We start from the raw sequence: 22,128 nt of genomic DNA, 5'->3' as shown, positions 1-22,128 counted from the left end.
CAACCGTCGATCCAACGCACCCCACCGCCACCCTCCGCACGTGGACCACGGTGACCACCAAAGACATAGCCCGCACGATGAACACCATCCACTCCGGATCTCCAACTGACCCCTGCCCCCACCACGTCTTCAACAAGGCCGACTCCACCATCGCACCCCAACTCCGGGACGTCATCAACACCTCCTTCAACACCGCCACCCTCCCGGAGAGCTGGAAGCATGCCGAGCTCAGCGCCCTACTAAAGAAACCAACAGCGGACCCCACCGACCTCAAAAACTTCCGCCCCATCTCGCTCCTCCCTTTTCCTGCCAAAGTCATCGAGAAGATCGTCAACAGACAGCTTGCCGCCTTCCTCGAGACTAACGGATCCCTCGACCCCTCGCAGTCCGGTTTCAGAGCCAACCACAGCACCGAGACCGCCCTCATCGCAGCCACCGACGACATCCGAGCCCTGCTCGACAACGGGGAAACAGCGGCACTCATCCTCCTGGACCTCTCTGCAGCGTTTGACACTGTCTGCCACCACACCCTAGTCCAACGCCTCCGCAACACCGGCATCCAAGAGAAGGCACTGGAGTGGATCATCTTGTTCCTCGCCGGAAGAACACAGAGAGTCCGCCTCCCCCCGTTTCGATCCGAGGCCACCGAAGTCATCTGCGGCGTCCCGCAAGGTTCATCACTCAGCCCCACCCTCTTCAACGTCTACATGAGACCTCTTGCTGCCATCGCACGCCAACACAACCTCAACATTATCTCCTACGCCGACGACACCCAACTGATCCTCTCCCTCACCAGAGACCCCGACTCCGCCAGAACCAGCCTACACGAAGGGATGAAAGACGTCGCCGAGTGGATGAAGAACAGCCGCCTGAAACTGAACTCAGACAAGACAGAAGTCCTCATCCTAGGACCGTCACCCGCCGCCTGGGACGACTCCTGGTGGCCCCCTGCCCTGGGCACCGCTCCCAAGCCAACGGACCACGCCCGCAACCTGGGCTTCATCCTGGACTCCTCCCTCTCGATGACCAGACAAGTCAACGCCGTCTCCTCATCATGCTTTCACACCCTCTGCATGCTCCGCAAGATCTTCCGATGGATCCCGACCGAAACCAAGAAGACGGTCACCCAGGCCCTCGTCACCAGCCGACTGGACTACGGAAACACCCTCTCCGCCGGAACCACAACCAAGCTACAGAAAAGACTCCAACGCATCCAGAACGCCTCCGCCCGACTCATCCTGAACATCTCCCGACGCAGCCACATCTCCGGCCACCTGAGGGACCTGCACTGGCTCTCAGTCAACAAGAGGATCACGTTCAGGCTCCTCACCCACGCACACAAGTCTCTCCACAACCTGGGCCCCAAGTACCTCAACGACCGCCTGACCTTCTACACACCCACCCGCCAGCTACGGTCTACCAGCCTCGCCCTCGCCGCCGTACCACGCATCCGAAGAGCCACCGCCGGAGGCAGATCCTTCTCCTACCAGGCAGCCAAAACATGGAACGCCCTCCCCATCCACCTTCGGCTGACCCAGGACCACCTCGCCTTCAGGAGACAACTCAAGACCTGGCTATTCGAGCAATAGCGGACCCTTTCCCCCTAGCGCCTTGAGACCCTTCCGGGTGAGTAGTGCGCTTTACAAATGCTATGATTGATTGATTGATTGATTGATTGATTGATTGATACAGGGAAGGTAGAGATAAGAGTGTTACTCGATTCTCTACCCACAGGAGTAAGTGCGAGAGGTGTGTGTGTGACTGTAGAAGACATATGTCAGTGAAGGGGCCGAAAGCTTTGAAAGTAGAAAGAAACGGGGACAGTTGGAATGCACACGCCTCTTTCAAAACATGTGCTCCAGAGCCATAAATAAGTGAACGAGGTTCGTTGGTCTCCGCAGGGAAAATGGCTTTATTAAATATCCTCCAGGGTACATCACAAGGTTTGCAATAATGAAGTCACCATTTAAGCATTACAGAGTGGCTGCTGCAGCTATGGAATTAACTTTGTCGGATTCAAGGGACTGACGGAGGAGTACAATCTAACTTTCAGGAGTTACGCAGTAGATTGTGTTTAAGTACAGCTGGGAAAGGCTTCTTAGGCTTTTTCAGGCACATTTGCAGGTTGCCGCTGAGACAGACTTCTGCCGTTCGGATCAATGCAGAGGCCAAAATCCGTGTTGGTGATGGAGCCAATGATGGTCCTGTCAGTCTCGCATTTCAGGCCAGCCTCACAGGGGCATCTGTAGTAAACATCGTAAATAGTCTGCAAGGTAGAGAAAAGTCAGGTGACTAAGAATGACAAAACAAACCAACAGAAGCTTAAACGAGAAGAATTCACTGAGCATGGAGATACCATGCAAGGAGCGGTCTCGAAAGAAGATAAAGAACCTAGAAATACATTTAGAAAGGCATCTACAGGACAACATGGAGGGCGCAGGTGCTATGGAGACAGTGACTCAGAGGAAGACAGGGTAAAGGGTGAGAGGGCTACAGATGAGTTCAGAATGACAGAAGTTATCAAATGATCGGCAAGTCTCAGATGAGGGCAAGAAGACAGGAGGCACCACGGAGACGAGGGCCTTAGAGGAGCTCAAGAAGACAGGGGATCCCAGGGAAAAGATGGTGTCTCGGATGAGGTCAGGAATGTAGTAGATACCATAGAAAGTGAATCTCAGAGTAAATAAAGAAATAATTGACTATGAAAAGGTGTGGAGGGTCCAGATGTAGCAGTAAAGCAGAGGATACCAAGGAAAGAGGAATACTTGGACTAAGCGAGGAATTATCATTTGAGAACGGGGTTTCAGATTCAAGTAAGGAGGACATTCCATCAAAAGAGGAGGAGGCCACCATCATGGAAGGTGGAGTCTCTAGAAATCAGGGAAGCTCGAGATGCTGCGTGTCTTGGTTCACTCCTTTACCCACAGCCCCCTCATTCTTCCTTAATCTTATTCCTCTTTAATGCTCAAATGCTGTCACATTATTACAATATGACACCATGGTGGCACTAGTCTCAGAGTATGATGAATCTAGCAACAGAAAGTGTCTTAAGGGATTAAGGGAGGGTAGTGGCAAAGGAGGTATAGGCACTAGAGGAAAATGACTGAGGCAAGAGGGCAAGTGAAGCCATAGAACAATAGACGCAAACAAATTCAGAGGAAGAGGTTAGGGAGTTTCAGATGAAGCGAGGCAACAGACCCTGGGAGGTGTAGGGTGTCACATGAAGTCAGAAAGCAAAGGAAACCTCAGAGAGTCTCAGAGGAAGTGAATAAAGACTACAGTAATAAAGAATTGGGTACTCAGAGGATCTTCGTAAGTCAGGAGGTAACAAAAAGGGAAGGATCTGGGTGAAGTCAAGGAGGAAAAGACTACCACGGTGGAGGGGGAGTTCATGGACCGAATATATCCTGGAGGGAGAGGGTCACTGAAAAATTCAAGGAGTAGTAAATATCATTGAAGGAGTGGGCTCAGTGGAAGTAAGCAAGGCAGGAAATGTTACATGGACACATCTTCTAGAAATCAGGAAGTATGCGCTGTCAAATAAAGGGATGTCATAAAGTGAAGGAAGACGGAGATAGTAAAGAAAGGGGAGGGATATTACAAAAAGTCAAAGAAGCAGTAGACACCATGGTAAGAGGTATCTCAGAGGAAGACAAAAAAGCTAGCAATATCATGGAAAGAAATGTGCACAGAATAACTCAAAGGGCAGAGAAACTGGATGAGGGAATGAGGAAGATGGGTAGTGGACACCATAGAAGGAGAAGGGATTCTCTGATGAAGCCAAGAAGGCACTGGAAATGTACTGGAGAGAGTAGACAGAGAGAAGGTAGGTGGCTATAGATTGGGGGGTGGGGGTCAAATCACCATCCCTGAAGATCTTACAGGAGGAACTAACCCCCTCTACTAACATCATCAGCGAGGTACATAATGACAATATACATGCTCATAGGCACCAATTTATAAAATTAGTAATATCCCTTTACAGGCCAATTGCAACACATATATGGCTTTCCACAATAAGCATAGTGAAACCTACAGGTTTTGTTAGAACATTCACAGGGAACAGGAAATACTTACTGGCTTTGACAAGAACATCTCAATAATTGGACTCAAGCTTTCAGACATCGTTAGTAACATCAGGTCCTTGCTCAGATTTTTAGGCAAAACTAAATAGTGATACAACGTTAGGAAAATGTATCTCCCCAATAATCAGCAAAATGCTACATAGGCTTCATACATTTTTACTGTATCCACAGATCTTACATGATGTAGCCTAGATTTACAGAGTTTCTAAGAAATGTTTTGTTACTCTCCACAAACGGGTAGGTTTTCCCTAGGTTCTTCATTTAAATTAGGCCCAGGAGGACAGCTCTACATAGGTGCCCTGCTCCAACCGGGCTCCTGCATTGTCCGTCCTGCGAGACTTATTTATTGAATTTCTCCTTAGAAATGGGGAAGTTTGAAGTGTATCACTCACTCCCTCTTTGTGGCCACCTTGAAAATGTGATGTTGATGCCCAAGGCCCTCAGGGTCACAGTGCATGTCTTCCAAAAATCCCATAACGCCACAAACACTTCCCTGCTCTTGATGTGGTTTGGAGCAGTTTGCTCCTCAGGGCAGCCTCTCTCTTTGAGAGATGGTGACTGTTCTTTTTTCACAACTGCGATCTTCTTTGGGTGGTGTCTTCTTATAGAGTATTCTGTCAGTACTCCTTCTTCACTGCGAGTTTTTCTCTTCCTTTAAGGCATATGCAGTACACTCAACAGGGATGGGATCCAAGTCTTTTTCACAACTCTTTGGTCACAATGTAGCTGGGTCTATGCCTCTACAAGGCAGCCTGTCCTATGGGGATCCAATCCAGCAATCTCCTGCTCTCCAGCAGGAAGCTCCTGCTTCTCCAGGCAGTCTACAGCTGTCGTTGCAGAGGACTTATCCAAGTTGTCCTCACAGGGGAAGGAAACCAGCAATTAGGGATCCTGGCTTTGAAAAACAAGTATTTCGCATTCACCTTGCTATGCGGATGTTGGCAGTGACCAATCAGAATACTTGTACACTGACCTGGATAGCTCGTCAGGCTAACGTCTTTGTCACTCGGTGTGCCTGGACACGGGAATCTGAAGCTAAGATACAAAAGAAACAGAGGCCTTCCTATTCAGGGTCTACAGAAAATTGTCTGCTGTAATGTGTCTTCTCATACGTATTTGTCCTTGTTGTACAGGCAAGTGAAGCATAAAGGCATGCAGTGGCCACAGGAGGTCCCATGAGGATCCTGAGCAATTGAGCATGTGCATGAAGAGAGGAAGTTCTGTGAGTTCCTGGGAGACAGATGATGCCCACGGGAAACAGGTCATATGAGATTCTTCAGAGGCATTGGATTCCCATGGTGACAAAATGTACTAGGATATTCCTGGAAGGCAGACTAGACACAGGAGTTCCTGTGAGATTTCTGCAAAGCAGATGGTGCCCTTAGGAAAAAAGAGCTGCTGTGAGATATCTGGAGGGCACAGGATATCTATAGGAGACAGGAAGTCCAGTGAGCTCCTGGGAGGAGGGTGATAATGACAGAAGACTGGGGGGTCAAGGAGGAACGGAGTCATACTAGATTTTGAAATGTTTAACTTTTGGATTCATTGTTTTAAAGTTTATATCATGTGAATACAATAAAATATGGCATGACTTGTGCTCCCTAGATGTACTGTTGGCACAGACCTAGACCACAGCGGATGATGTCAAGAGGTGGATGAAACACTGAAGGCTGGAGGCAGGCTCGAGACAAATGCCTGGCTCTGGCTCACCTCACGGTTCTCTTGGATCCAATCCCAAAACGATCTACGCCTTTAAATGGCCTCTGCTTGTCCTGCGAACCATGCTCTTACCTCACTGTACAAACTTGCCCTCCTGACCACTCTACTCCTGCCGTCTTGCTGCAGAGGATACACCTCCACCCACCTTCCATGGGGGTCTTCTTTACCTCAGTTCCACAAACGGTGTGATCCTAGGCAATTATTCTATTTTACTGTGCCTCCTTTTCCTTCATCAGTGCATCTGACAGCACCTTGAACTACATCCTATGTGCTGTACATAACCCTATGACTTGCCACTTGGTCTGACACTGCCATCATTGTTAGTGAGGGGTTGTGGTGGCATGGATGTTTCTAAGTTCATTTTAAGAAATTATCACTTCCTACCAAATGACTCAGTTCAGTACTATAAAATAATGTACTAAAGTGACACACCTTTTTAAATGTGAAACTTCTTTGTTCTGTGTTTACATAATGTTTGTTGCACTATTTCCTGTGAAATATTTTGCAGGCCTGGCTCGTGGTAGGCTCTGCAGGGGCGGCTCCTCCATTAGGGCAGAGGAGCGTCGCCCCCCTCCCCAACTGCCAGCAGCAGAAGCTGCAAACCTTTCACCAGGAGGGTTTATTATCCCTTTTTGGTGAAAGGGGGGCTACGGAGGTGACGGGCAGTGAGGGGAGTGCACAGAGCACTCCCCTCAGAGCACATGTGTGTAGGCTCCCAGACTGCCTGGGAGCACCCAGCCAGGGCGCTCACAGCCAATCCTGACGCTGCACTGAGCAGCGTCAGGATTGGCCGCAGGGCAGGTTGGGAGCCTGTGCCTGCCTGCAGTGATGACGAGGAAGAGAGGAGCGGCGTGGCAACAGAGGAGGTAAGTTTTTATTTTATCTTATTTTTTTTAATTAAATGTTACACCCTCCCCCCCCCGGCGCTGCACCTGCTCCGCCCCTTTTCAGGTCAGCAAGCCGCGACTGACTCTTAGACCCCAAACTGACCACTGGCTCGGCTTTCCCTTTTAATTTGCTGCCTATTCTGCCTATAGTGATGTCACAGGGACAGTGTTTATCCTATAAAATAATGAGTGCCCATGACCAAAGCAGTGCTCAGAAGCCAGCAGCCAGTGCTATTAAATGTCAGTGTGCCAAACTCCTGAATCCACCTCAGATCTCTTTAATCCGCTGCCAGACAGTCACTGCCCCTTGATCTCACTCTTGCAGGTTCCTGCTTTCTCCCTTGGTGACTCGTATTTTTGTCTTTCTCTTACTCCTTTTTTTCCCTTTCTAAGGTGTTTTCCTTTCCCTCTTTTGCTCTCTGAGAAATGTTATTTGGTTCCCAAAAATGAGTGCAGCCACCACTGACTCAAATTAATGACTTCACAGGCCGCATGAAGAAGTCACCGGATGGCACATAGGTGGGGTCTTTGATACTTGCAGGAGAGAGTGAGTTCAAATGGATGGTGACGGGAAGGTCAGAGATTAATGTCAGGAAAGCCAGCAATGCTCACTGGCACTCGCAACTGCATCAGTGTGTGCCCAGATTAAAGAGAAAATATGATTTTATAACTCTTTAGTGTGTATCATGGCAGTCTAGGGCCTACTTCATTTGTGTGGCTGGTTTTAAGTGGGGGGCACCAGCACTCATTTTGGGGACCAGGACCCAGAGGGGTCGCTCCCCCCCTCTGAAAAAAAAAGAAAATGACCCCTGGTGCCTAGAGGTTTCTGCCTCCCCCCCCCTCGGGGGCAGATCGGCCTAATAACAATAGGCCGATCTGTCCCCAGGGGGGCCAGAAAAGGCCTTGAAAAAAATTGCCCCCCTGGGGAGCGACCCTTGCCCAAGGGGTCACTCCCTTTATGCCAATTTCCTTATTACAATAAATCCCTGGTGTCTAGTGGGCATTTCAGAAGCCAGATCGCTTCACGATCCAGCTTCTGAAATGCTCTGAGAGACTTCAAAGGGAAGGAAGTTCCTTTCCTTCCCTTTGAAGCCTCTCAGGCCCCAATCACATGATCAGAAGATAAATGCTGAGCATTTCTCTTCCGATCACGCTGGAAGCTGAGCTTCCAGCGTAATGGGGAAGTGGCCTCTGATGAGGTCAGCGCACGCGCGCTGACGTCATCAGACGTCACTGGGGGGTCTTCCATCCCTGCCTTGGGGGGTGGGAGGGAAGCCCACGGAGGGAGCGCTAGCGCTCCCTCCGAGCTCCAGGCCGAGGATGTAATGGTTACATCCTCGGCACAGGAGCACTGTTTGCTAAAACGCGTGCAGCTGGGACGTGTGTTGTTGCAAGTCACCGCCATCTAGTGGAAGGTGTTACAGTGGCATGTATTGTACAGAGAGAGTGCGTGCAAGTTCAGAGCTTCTTAATCTGTGCTCCTGGTACATTTTAGAAAGAATATTAACTACGTGGACTTAGAACATTAAAATATAGTTAACAGATTAACAATGTGTATTTAAATAAAGAAGAAAATGTAAAAATAACATTTTTTAAAACATTTTGTAAATGTGAAGGACTTTGAAATTGTAGGCTGAAAATTAAGTTAGTAAATACCTTCAGATTGATTCTTGGGAGCAGTGCAAGTGTATCAAACAGAATGTAGTATGGAAATGAGTGGCCTTAATTGAATTTACAAAAGCTCTAACCTTGCCATTAAAATACAATTTTTCTATTTTTCATATGTGTTTGTGAATATTTTATTTGTTTGGTGAGTGCTTGCTTTTGTATTTTTAGCCTATTGTTTTGGGGTTCTAATAATCAAAAATGCTTAGTCCAGGATCTCCAGTTTCCAGTAATGACTCATTGGGGGTTCCTTGGATTCCAAATATTTCAATGAGGATCCCCGGAATCCAGTAATGATTAAGTGAGGGTCTACAGAAATCAAAAGGTTGCAAACCACTGTGCTAGCTTAGTTAAGGTGAAATGACATGGGAAATATTTAGGCCAAACTAAGTGATGTTTTTAATTTTACAAAACATTTTGCAGGGATGCTTCTCAAATGTTGTCCTAGAACACTGTTAGTTTAGTGTTCCCATACCTAAATTATTCTGTCACACCACTAAACCACTAAAAAACACGGAACCTCAACGATTTGGGTGTTGTCTTCCAACAGCGCACTTGGTCTCTCTCAGTGCTTAATGTGCAAACAAGGAACATTAAAATAGTGCAAGGACCCAGAGGTTTTCGTTAAAGCCCACCGCTGGTGCTGCCTAATGCCCGGGTTGCTGAATACCAAGGCTGCCAATTGCTTTCTCCAGTTTACTTTTCTTTCTTCAATCACCCTACACTCCCTGCGTCTTTATCCCACTTTTGAAGGTTTTTTCTTCCACTTTCACTATTGTCATATATTTTTTCTTATCCTTCTTCCTTCTCCCTTTTCTACATTCTCTCTCTTGCCTTAGTTGAGAGTCTCAAGAAAAAAATAGGGGCAGATACCACTAGACACCAGGGAGTTTTTTTAACGGCGAATTCACGGAAGAGGAGGGACCCCTTAGGCAAGGGTCGCTCCCCCGGTGGGGAGGGCACATTTATTTTAGGCCATTTCTGCCCCCTGGGGGCAGAAACTTCTAGGTGCCAGGGATAATTGTTTTTTTTGTTGTTTTTTTTGTCTTTTAGAGGTGGGGAGCGATCACTTAGGGAAGGTTTTTGTTAGGCCAATCTGCCCCCAAGGGGGGCAATAACCACTAGGCATAGGGGATTTTTTTTTTTTGCGCCAATTTCACGCGAGGGGAGCAACCCCTTAGGCAAGGGGAGCGACCCTGGGGGGGCAAATTTATTTTTGGCCATTTCTGCTCCCCTTGGGGGCAGATCAGCGTATTTCTATTAGGCTGATCTGCCCCCGGGTGGCAGAAACCACTTAGGCACCAAGGATTGGTGTGTGTGTATGTGTGTGTTTTCTTTAGGGGGACAGCATCATGGGTAAGGGTCGCTCCCCATGGGGCACATTACTGTTGGCTATATCTGCCCCCCTTGGGGGAAGATTGATCTATTTGGAAGGCCCATATGCTCCCAAGGGGAGCGGGGGGGGGGCAGAAAGACCACCAGAGACCAGGGAAGTTTTTTTTACAAAATAAGAGGGTGGTGGTATGGCCATACCCCCAGCCCAAATAAATGGGGCCAAAGTTGTTCTGCCCACCAGTGGGCAGATGGGGTAATTACCCCTGATCCACACCTCAGGGGGGCAGAAAGTCTACTAGATGCCAGAAAATTTAAAAAAAAATAGTGGGGTGATGGCTACCAACTAGTATGGGCCTGGTTATGCCCCACCCCAACTGAAGGGGGTAACAGTCTTTCAGTTCTCCCCCGCACACTAAAACATCTTATCCCACGGCAAGCAAGAAGACATTTGATTATTTGGGGTTTTGGCTTTACATTTGGGCCATGAGAGCTTGGCTAACTCTCAAAATCGTCCCACTTGGAATGGTGAGGGCTGCACTTTATGGACTTTGGGACGCTGCCATGTACAAAAATCCACAAGACCTAGACACATCTGAAAACTAAACATCTGGGTGTTTCCAGGGTGGTGTGTTTCACATGCACCCCGCACCATTTCTTACCCACAATGCCCTGCAAACCTCCAACTTTGCTGGAAATCACACATTTTTCCCACATTTTTGTGATGGAACCTTCCGGAATCTGCAGGAATCCACAAAATTCCTACCACCCAGCATTGTCTCATCTATACTGATAAAGATTCTGCTGCACTTGTCAGCCTAAAAATGTTTTTTTCAAACTGCCCTTTTGGACCCGCTTTGGTTCCCCCTCAATTTCGACATGTTTTTGGCTCTTCCCTGTCACAAGCACTTGGCCCACCTACACAAATGAGGTATCATTTTTACCGGGAGACTGATGGGAACGTTGGGTGGTATGAAAGTTGTCCCGGTGTGGTGATCCCACACAGAAATGTGGGAAAATGTGATTTGTTTAGCTAAATTTGAGGTTTGCGGAGGATTCTGGGTAGGAAAACTTTGGGGGATCCACACAAGTCACACCTCCCTGGACTCCCTCGGGTGTCTAGTTTTCAGAAATGTTTGGGTTTGGTAGGTTTCCCTAGATGGCTGCTGAGCCCAGAACGAAAAACATAGGTGCCCCCCTCAAAAAAAACAGGTAGTTTTGTATTTGATAATTTTGATGTGTCCAGATAGTGTTTTGGGGCATTTCCTTTCACGGGCAGTAGGCCTACCTACAAAAGTGAGGTACCATTTTTATCGGGAGACTTGGGGCAATGCTGGGTGGAAGCACAAATTTGTGTCTCCTCTCTGATTTCAGAACTTTATGTCCCCGAAATGAGAAGAAAAAGTGTTTTTTTGGCCAAATTTTGAGGTTTGCAAAGAATTCTGGGTAACAGAATCTGGTCAGAGCCCCACAAGTCACCCCATCTTGGATTCCTCTAGTTGTCTAGTTTTCAAAACTGCATAGGTTTGCTAGATTTCCCTAGGTGCCGGCTGAGCTAGAGGCCAAAATCCACAGAAAGGGACTTTGCAAAACAGCTCTGTTTTCTTTGTAAAAATGTGATTGATGTGTCCACGTTGTGTTTTGGGGCATTTCCTGTCGCGGTGCTAGGCCTACCTACACAAGTGAGGTACCATTTTTATTGGGAGACTTGGGGGAATGCTGGTTGGAAGGAAATTTGTGGCTCCTCTCTGATTTCAGAACTTTCTGTCACCGAAATGAGAGGAAAAAGTGTTTTTTGGGCCACATTTTGAGCTTTGCAAAGGATTCTGGGTAACATAACCTGGTCAGAGCCCCACAAGTCACCCTATCTTGGATTTCCCTAGGTGTCTAGTTTTTAAAACTGCACAGGTTTGCTAGGTTTCCCTAGGTGCCGGCTGAGCTAGAGGCCAAAATCCACAGCTAGGCACTTTGCAAAAAACAGCTCTGTTTTCTTTGTGAAAATGTGATGTGTCCACGTTGTGTTTTGGGGCATTTCCTGTCACGGGCACTAGGCCTACCCACGCAAGTTAGGTACCATTTTTATCGGGAGACTTGGGGGAGCACAGAATAGCAAAACAAGTGTTATTGCCCCTTGTCTTCCTATACATTTTTTCCTTCCAAATATAAGACATTGTGTAAAAAAGACATCTATTTGAGAAATGCCCTGTAATTCATGTGCTAGTATGGGCACCCCGGAATTCAGAGATGTGCAAATAACCACTGCTTCTCAACACCTTATTTTGTGGCCATTTTGGAAATACAAGGGGTTTCTTGATACCTATTTTTCAAATTTTATTATTCAGCAAATTAATTGCTGTATACCCGGTATAGAATGAAAACCCATTGAAAGGTGCAGCTCATTTTTTGGCTCTGGGTACTTAGGGTTCTTGATGAACCTACAAGACCTATAAATCCCCGCAACCAGAAGAGTCCAGCTAACGTAACGGTATATTGCTTTCAAAAATCTGACATTGCAGGAAAAAGTTACAGAGTAAAATGTGGAGAAAAATGGCTGTTTTTTGTCACCTCAATTTCAATATTCTTTTATTTCAGCTGTTATTTTCTGTAGGAAACACTTGTAGGATCTACACAAATTACTCCTTGATGAATTCAGAATGTTGTCTACTTTTCAGAAATGTTTAGCTTTCTGGGATCCAGCATTGGTTTCTCACCCATTTCTGTCACTAACTGGAAGGAGGCTGAAAGCACAAAAGTAGTAAAAATGGGGTATGTCCCAGTAAAATGCCAAAATTGTGTTGAAAAATTGGGTTTCCTAATTCAAGGCTGCCTATTCCTGAAAGCTGGGAAGATGGTAATTTTACCACTGCAAACCCTTGGTTGAAGCCATTTTCAAGGAAAAGAAAACAAGCCTTCTTCTGCAGCCCTTTTTTCCCATTTTGTTTTTCAAAAAACGAACTTGTTGCTGTATTTTGGCTAATTTCTTTGTCTCCTCCAGGGGAACCCACAAAGTCTGGGTACCTCTAGAATCCATAGAACGTCGGGAAAAAAGGACGCAAATTTGGCATGGGTAGCTTATGTGGAGAAAAAGTTATGAGGGCCTAACGAACTGCCCCAAATAGCCAAAAAAAAGGCTCGGCACAGGAGGGGAAAAGGCCTGGCAGCAAAGGGGTTAAGGAGGTCCATGGCCTTTCCGGCCTGCAAAACCGTTTGTCACTAGTGTAAGAGCTCCTCTACAGCATGTTGCGTTGTGTCCCTCGAACTTCCATTTCACAGATATTCATAGCCCTTACGCCTGAATAGGGTGACTCTGAAGGATGGGCTCCGTGCTCCCTCCTGCGTCGCAGCGCAAGGAGCGGTTGTTACGTCCCGGTTGTCAACCAAACAGGTGCAGGAGAGGCAGTGCTGGGTGTATCTGGTGTGCTCCGAAAAATGTCTGGCTATATGCCCTCCTCAGCACAAGGTGTCGACCGGACAGCCGTATTTAAGTACTGCGTACGGGTCTGCAGCTGCGGAAGAGGCACTGAAGAGGTAAGCAGTGACCACACTCGGCTGCTTTGGGGTCAATGAGCAAGGGCCCTAAAACAACCTACTTACCCAGGGGGTGCATTCCTGGTTCTCTGCAGAACTTGGGGCACAGCGCGCCAGGCTAATTCCACTGGTCCTGTGACAGCATTTACTCTTACACTGAAAACTGAACATGCACAGTTCGCCACGGTCCTGTAACAAAACCAGAAAAAAACATCTGCTGTGATAGACTGTCATCAGTTGAAAAACAGGAGCAATGCCCCGAACTATCCACCTAGGCGCCATGTATTATATACTTTCAGCCTCAACCAACCCTAGAGAAGCCAAGCCAAAACCACTGTCCCCTCTCCCCAAACTGCCCAGCAGAGGACATGGACACATCACCCGCTAGGCCAGTTAGTCCAGTAGTGACCAGGGTTGTACCCCACTGTCCCGTTGCATCTATGCCTTTCTCGTCCTCTGCCCCACGTAGCTTTATATTGACTGTGCCATAGCATCCTCTGCCCCGAATAGCCTTATTGCGACCATATCCTTACCTGCTCCAAGTAGCAATTTAGCGACCATGCCTGTATCACCCTCTCCCAGTGGTTAAAATGGAATTCCTCACTGGCCAAGAGTACCTGTGTGCTACCGAGACGTGTCGGTACTCTTCCATTAAAAGCCCTGCACTCCTGCTGAGAAGTGCAGGTAGTCTATTTTTCCATTGTAAGGAGTGCAGGCACGTAATACCTGTGCGCCCCGCCCCATTTAAAGCACTGCCCTATCCTACAAACAGGTCAACGGTGACCGTGCCCTTGTCGGCCTTTGACTTAAACGTCCATGTAGGGCAATGATGTTATCACCCTCTGCACCCAAATAGCCTTAACAATAGAGAGACTACGCCTGCAGCAACCCACTTCTAAACAGCACAATGCGCCCGAAGCTCATGTGACCCCCAAACTGACACTGCCAACCTTCCCCAACCCACCCACTACAGGCGAAGCACCGGTTTAGGTGTTTTAAAAGAAAGTAAACAGTGAGCATATCTAGTGATTAAAACGTTTTGATTAAGTTTGTTTTGATTGATAATTCACGCTTTTACGCGATGCAGTATTCTCTGGAGGGGACGTCTCCCACTCCACTTCCTGTCCCCCAAAGGCTTTCTTCTTTCTTAAATTGCTTGACCTGCTGTCACACTCAAACTGCGGTCCCAAAAGCTCTGAGTCATGACCCTCAAAGGCATACTCATTACTGTCCAGGGCCTGCGAACGCCCTGTACGTTTACTACATTCTGGCATCTTTTACTCAGAAGTTGCCCCCTCAAACTTAAGGACGTGTCCTCCAAACTCAGTGAAGTACCCACTTTACTCCACTTTACTTCCCTTTACCTGGGTGCACACTGAAGGCATTTCGTTCAAAGACTCCGCTCACATATGGTTCATAAACAATGAGGTTGCCACATCTAATAACATTATTGGCCATACTATACAGTGTGTATCTCTTGGTTTGTTCAAGGCAACTTTGTCAGAGCACTGGGGTGGGGGATTGCTAAATGTTTCTAATTTCATGTTTAGAAATGGATCTTTTAAGAAATGTCACTAAATGTATTGATATTATCTAATCTACCAAACTAAAACACGTGTTGAATAAATTACATTTTCTAAATGTAAGCAGCCATTATATTTATACATGGTTTTTATTGAGTGTTTACATGCCATGCCATTGATGTCTGGGCTCTGGCTGTACTCTCTGACTGTCTTGCTGACCTCTGTGCAGGGGGACAGGAGTGAGTAAAGCTGTTTATTTACTATACACTGCATCATAGCTTCACGGGATACTACAGCTGCTCTCCAGCACTCGCACCCTGCCTACCCCTTACTCAGGCCGCCTGGCCATCTCCTGCAGACAGGAGTCCAAGACACAGCTCTATACTCCTGAGCTTCTGCAGGAACCCCCTGTGCACCAGACCCTCCTTCGGTAGGGGCTCTAACCCCTGCACACGAGGACCCCCTCCTACATTCCGTGCATAGCTCTGTGAGTTGAGCGCCCACTACAGTTAGCTTTGAATCCTGCAGGCGTCAGGTTTGGATTCCAGCAGGACAGACTTTGTGTCTGCAGAGCTTGCACTTTCAACAGAAGTGGCAAAAGACAGGATGCATGGCATGTAAGTGATCAAAATCACGTTCTGTGCCACCGAGGTGCCTGGTTCTGAGTGGTTCCACCAGCAGACATGGAACCCCAGACTGGTCAGAACAGGACAATTTCTCCAAGTACTGCTTACCAGGTTAATGATCAATCCTGCCTCCTCTGGAATCACATCGGCGACCTGATTCTTCGCTGGGATCACATTTGCCACTAGCTTCTTCGCCGGGATCACATTGCCGACCAGTCCCTTTGCTTCTGGAATGACATTACTGAATGTTGAGGGGAGCACCACTAGAAGGATCAGTTCCAGCTTCATTGTCCTGTCCAGGCAAGGTCTACACTGTGCTCCCAGAAGGCTGAGGCTCCCAGGTATATGTCACAACGTTTCCTGGAGCACATGACCGCGCTCTTATCAGTAGCACTCACAAATTCATCACACTTGGCCAGGAATTTCCTCGGATAGTGTGTTGGTGATGCCACAGGGCAGGATGCCAGGGTCTTTGAAGTGGAACCATGCAGGTATATTGGACAAGGCCCAAAGCCGCAGTGTGGATGCGTCACCTGCTAGTCTCATAAAAGAATAAACAGAGGGCTGATAACAGCTGTAAGGCCCAATGTACCCTGATAACAGTTATGTAAAGAATAACTTGCCAAGAGTCTGCAGGGAGCTCTGTGGCACTTCGTTGAGTCATCCTGCATATTGATCTTCATAGGCTGTGTTTTCTCTTTGCTTTTCCGCTTGCAGTGTACCCCCAGGACTGACATCTCCACCTATGTTTTAATATCTTCTTGCTCCCAGTAACCTCACAACAAGTGCTGGGCAATTAATGGATCCATTATTCATTTAGTTTCCAAATGTATGCAGATGACTCCCAAAATCTCACCGGAATATAGAATGACGTGATTAGTTCTTAAAACATCAACATAAAATAATCAGACACATTAACCGCTGTATGTAAAAAATCTCCTCAGCTTCTAAGCTGAACTAAGCCAGAACTGGGCGCAGTCCCAATACCTACTCATTTGAATGGCTTTACAGCTGTTACCATCTTCAAATCTCTCTCAACTGTGGATCATCTTTGACTTGGAACTCATATTTGCCCCAAGATAAACATATAAGTAAAAAGCAGCGACTTTCAAGTTTCTGTGTTGTAGAAAATGTTCCTTCTTTCAGCTGAATAGCGCTATAACAGAGGTCATCTTCTTTTCAGATTAATCTAGCTAAACTGAGCCCCACCATTAAGCTAAGAACCAGTGCCAGTAAAATGTCTTTAACCTATGTGTGTTGTGGGGCTTGGTCCTGCCCATTCAGACTGGTCCTGCCCATTCAGACCCAAATTAACAGTGATCACAAACAGCTCCCAACCTCCAGCTCCCTGAACTGATGGCAGTCCTGCTACTTGTTACAACAGATTACCAACAAAATGAGCATCAGAACGCGAACATATAGAAACTCCCTGTAGGAAGGTAGCCTCTTTCTAGCCTTTCTAGCTTCGCTTCTTACTGGTTACTTTTCAGGCTTATCAGGGCCTCCCCAATCTTCATTACCAAACAAGCTTCTTACCTACGTACCTGTAGCTGCTTGGCGCAGCCATTCTAATTACATTTCTGTACCATCCAACTCAGCCTTGATAAAGTCACCTGTGTGACGAAACACGTGTTGGCTGTATCTACACGATGATTTAATGCTTTCTAAGCATCTACAAATAAAGACAACATCTACAAACCGGATTTGAGACTCATTTCAACACAATTCCTCTCCGAACCTACAGTACCACACCAACAATATCTTTGCTGGTTTAATTGTTGGACATTACTCTCTGTGTGCTGTGGCCGTTTTTTCCCATTGTCGTTCTAGGGTACTCCTAGTACCCAATTGGTGCCTACCGGGCAGTAAGGCACCTGGCCGATTTGCACCAGACTTTACTCATATTCAATTTATCTTAACTATCTGTTTACTGCCTGGAAGTGCGGCGCCTCTCACCCTTACTGCCCTTATTTCTTTTCTCCTTGTTATGTTCTTTCTGAACAGGGTGAGCCGCACTCTAGCCACACGTACTATCTAAACTGTAGTATTTGTGTTTCTTTTGATCGAAAGGGACACCCTTTCTCTCGTCTACTCAACATGGCTTCCTTTGACGATAACCGGGACACCCTGGCTGCAGAGCTTTTTTCCAAAAAAACCCTAGCTCCCCGCGCCACAGATCCCACACCTTCCACAGAAGGACTCAGACAGAAATTCATCAAACTAGAGAGGCTAAAAAAACAGGAACTAGCCCGTTGGTGGGACATTACCACCCTTAAACGTTATCTGGAATTAAAACAAGTACCCAGAGGTCTAAGAGTGATTATATTCCCAACTTTTGAAGATCTTGACCCTGACTTACTTGGGGAATGGGAACACCTTATCTCCTCCACCTCTTTCAGTATGATTAACATACTAATTAAACATTCGGACAGGAAGCGTACCAAACTACTTCTAGACATCACATCCCTGGAGGAGGAAATTAAAAATCTTAACCTCCCTGAAGCAACTGACAAGAACTACACTATTATGAGGGAGATACTCACTGGTTACCAGCTATACATAAAAGATAAGAAAATGCGAAAACTTGTCAGAGATGACAACGATTACAATAATCACCGCTTCGCTTCTTACTGGTTACTTTTCAGGCTTATCAGGGCCTCCCCAATCTTCATTACCAAACAAGCTTCTTACCTACGTACCTGTAGCTGCTTGGCGCAGCCATTCTAATTACATTTCTGTACCATCCAACTCAGCCTTGATAAAGTCACCTGTGTGACGAAACACGTGTTGGCTGTATCTACACGATGATTTAATGCTTTCTAAGCATCTACAAATAAAGACAACATCTACAAACCGGATTTGAGACTCATTTCAACACAATTCCTCTCCGAACCTACAGTACCACACCAACAATATCTTTGCTGGTTTAATTGTTGGACATTACTCTCTGTGTGCTGTGGCCGTTTTTTCCCATTGTCGTTCTAGGGTACTCCTAGTACCCAATTGGTGCCTACCGGGCAGTAAGGCACCTGGCCGATTTGCACCAGACTTTACTCATATTCAATTTATCTTAACTATCTGTTTACTGCCTGGAAGTGCGGCGCCTCTCACCCTTACTGCCCTTATTTCTTTTCTCCTTGTTATGTTCTTTCTGAACAGGGTGAGCCGCACTCTAGCCACACGTACTATCTAAACTGTAGTATTTGTGTTTCTTTTGATCGAAAGGGACACCCTTTCTCTCGTCTACTCAACATGGCTTCCTTTGACGATAACCGGGACACCCTGGCTGCAGAGCTTTTTTCCAAAAAAACCCTAGCTCCCCGCGCCACAGATCCCACACCTTCCACAGAAGGACTCAGACAGAAATTCATCAAACTAGAGAGGCTAAAAAAACAGGAACTAGCCCGTTGGTGGGACATTACCACCCTTAAACGTTATCTGGAATTAAAACAAGTACCCAGAGGTCTAAGAGTGATTATATTCCCAACTTTTGAAGATCTTGACCCTGACTTACTTGGGGAATGGGAACACCTTATCTCCTCCACCTCTTTCAGTATGATTAACATACTAATTAAACATTCGGACAGGAAGCGTACCAAACTACTTCTAGACATCACATCCCTGGAGGAGGAAATTAAAAATCTTAACCTCCCTGAAGCAACTGACAAGAACTACACTATTATGAGGGAGATACTCACTGGTTACCAGCTATACATAAAAGATAAGAAAATGCGAAAACTTGTCAGAGATGACAACGATTACAATAATCACCGCTTCGCTTCTTACTGGTTACTTTTCAGGCTTATCAGGGCCTCCCCAATCTTCATTACCAAACAAGCTTCTTACCTACGTACCTGTAGCTGCTTGGCGCAGCCATTCTAATTACATTTCTGTACCATCCAACTCAGCCTTGATAAAGTCACCTGTGTGACGAAACACGTGTTGGCTGTATCTACACGATGATTTAATGCTTTCTAAGCATCTACAAATAAAGACAACATCTACAAACCGGATTTGAGACTCATTTCAACACAATTCCTCTCCGAACCTACAGTACCACACCAACAATATCTTTGCTGGTTTAATTGTTGGACATTACTCTCTGTGTGCTGTGGCCGTTTTTTCCCATTGTCGTTCTAGGGTACTCCTAGTACCCAATTGGTGCCTACCGGGCAGTAAGGCACCTGGCCGATTTGCACCAGACTTTACTCATATTCAATTTATCTTAACTATCTGTTTACTGCCTGGAAGTGCGGCGCCTCTCACCCTTACTCCCCTTATTTCTTTTCTCCTTGTTATGTTCTTTCTGAACAGGGTGAGCCGCACTCTAGCCACACGTACTATCTAAACTGTAGTATTTGTGTTTCTTTTGATCGAAAGGGACACCCTTTCTCTCGTCTACTCAACATGGCTTCCTTTGACGATAACCGGGACACCCTGGCTGCAGAGCTTTTTTCCAAAAAAACCCTAGCTCCCCGCGCCACAGATCCCACACCTTCCACAGAAGGACTCAGACAGAAATTCATCAAACTAGAGAGGCTAAAAAAACAGGAACTAGCCCGTTGGTGGGACATTACCACCCTTAAACGTTATCTGGAATTAAAACAAGTACCCAGAGGTCTAAGAGTGATTATATTCCCAACTTTTGAAGATCTTGACCCTGACTTACTTGGGGAATGGGAACACCTTATCTCCTCCACCTCTTTCAGTATGATTAACATACTAATTAAACATTCGGACAGGAAGCGTACCAAACTACTTCTAGACATCACATCCCTGGAGGAGGAAATTAAAAATCTTAACCTCCCTGAAGCAACTGACAAGAACTACACTATTATGAGGGAGATACTCACTGGTTACCAGCTATACATAAAAGATAAGAAAATGCGAAAACTTGTCAGAGATGACAACGATTACAATAATCACCGCTTCGCTTCTTACTGGTTACTTTTCAGGCTTATCAGGGCCTCCCCAATCTTCATTACCAAACAAGCTTCTTACCTACGTACCTGTAGCTGCTTGGCGCAGCCATTCTAATTACATTTCTGTACCATCCAACTCAGCCTTGATAAAGTCACCTGTGTGACGAAACACGTGTTGGCTGTATCTACACGATGTTTTAATGCTTTCTAAGCATCTACAAATAAAGACAACATCTACAAACCGGATTTGAGACTCATTTCAACACAATTCCTCTCCGAACCTACAGTACCACACCAACAATATCTTTGCTGGTTTAATTGTTGGACATTACTCTCTGTGTGCTGTGGCCGTTTTTTCCCATTGTCGTTCTAGGGTACTCCTAGTACCCAATTGGTGCCTACCGGGCAGTAAGGCACCTGGCCGATTTGCACCAGACTTTACTCATATTCAATTTATCTTAACTATCTGTTTACTGCCTGGAAGTGCGGCGCCTCTCACCCTTACTGCCCTTATTTCTTTTCTCCTTGTTATGTTCTTTCTGAACAGGGTGAGCCGCACTCTAGCCACACGTACTATCTAAACTGTAGTATTTGTGTTTCTTTTGATCGAAAGGGACACCCTTTCTCTCGTCTACTCAACATGGCTTCCTTTGACGATAACCGGGACACCCTGGCTGCAGAGCTTTTTTCCAAAAAAACCCTAGCTCCCCGCGCCACAGATCCCACACCTTCCACAGAAGGACTCAGACAGAAATTCATCAAACTAGAGAGGCTAAAAAAACAGGAACTAGCCCGTTGGTGGGACATTACCACCCTTAAACGTTATCTGGAATTAAAACAAGTACCCAGAGGTCTAAGAGTGATTATATTCCCAACTTTTGAAGATCTTGACCCTGACTTACTTGGGGAATGGGAACACCTTATCTCCTCCACCTCTTTCAGTATGATTAACATACTAATTAAACATTCGGACAGGAAGCGTACCAAACTACTTCTAGACATCACATCCCTGGAGGAGGAAATTAAAAATCTTAACCTCCCTGAAGCAACTGACAAGAACTACACTATTATGAGGGAGATACTCACTGGTTACCAGCTATACATAAAAGATAAGAAAATGCGAAAACTTGTCAGAGATGACAACGATTACAATAATCACCGCTTCGCTTCTTACTGGTTACTTTTCAGGCTTATCAGGGCCTCCCCAATCTTCATTACCAAACAAGCTTCTTACCTACGTACCTGTAGCTGCTTGGCGCAGCCATTCTAATTACATTTCTGTACCATCCAACTCAGCCTTGATAAAGTCACCTGTGTGACGAAACACGTGTTGGCTGTATCTACACGATGATTTAATGCTTTCTAAGCATCTACAAATAAAGACAACATCTACAAACCGGATTTGAGACTCATTTCAACACAATTCCTCTCCGAACCTACAGTACCACACCAACAATATCTTTGCTGGTTTAATTGTTGGACATTACTCTCTGTGTGCTGTGGCCGTTTTTTCCCATTGTCGTTCTAGGGTACTCCTAGTACCCAATTGGTGCCTACCGGGCAGTAAGGCACCTGGCCGATTTGCACCAGACTTTACTCATATTCAATTTATCTTAACTATCTGTTTACTGCCTGGAAGTGCGGCGCCTCTCACCCTTACTGCCCTTATTTCTTTTCTCCTTGTTATGTTCTTTCTGAACAGGGTGAGCCGCACTCTAGCCACACGTACTATCTAAACTGTAGTATTTGTGTTTCTTTTGATCGAAAGGGACACCCTTTCTCTCGTCTACTCAACATGGCTTCCTTTGACGATAACCGGGACACCCTGGCTGCAGAGCTTT

At 46.3% G+C, this 22,128-nt stretch overlaps 1 protein-coding gene across 1 annotated transcript; it reads right to left on the bottom strand.

Moving 5' to 3' along the window:
• Window positions 1–1,894: 1,894 nt before the first annotated feature.
• On the bottom strand, window positions 1,895–15,702 carry CLPS (colipase). The gene is made up of 3 exons (XM_069242420.1): window positions 15,474–15,702; window positions 13,283–13,405; window positions 1,895–2,266 (listed from the first exon to the last, which is right to left on the bottom strand). Exons 1-3 carry the CDS (start codon window positions 15,651–15,653, stop codon window positions 2,099–2,101), a joined length of 471 nt encoding a protein of 156 aa, XP_069098521.1. The 5' UTR covers window positions 15,654–15,702; the 3' UTR covers window positions 1,895–2,098.
• Window positions 15,703–22,128: the final 6,426 nt, after the last annotated feature.

The sequence above is a fragment of the Pleurodeles waltl genome, chromosome 6, assembly GCF_031143425.1.
Source record: "Pleurodeles waltl isolate 20211129_DDA chromosome 6, aPleWal1.hap1.20221129, whole genome shotgun sequence".
Taxonomy (NCBI): domain Eukaryota; kingdom Metazoa; phylum Chordata; class Amphibia; order Caudata; family Salamandridae; genus Pleurodeles; species Pleurodeles waltl.
The sequence above is the reverse complement of the archived record's forward strand: the minus strand, read 5'-3'. Positions and strand labels throughout refer to the sequence as shown.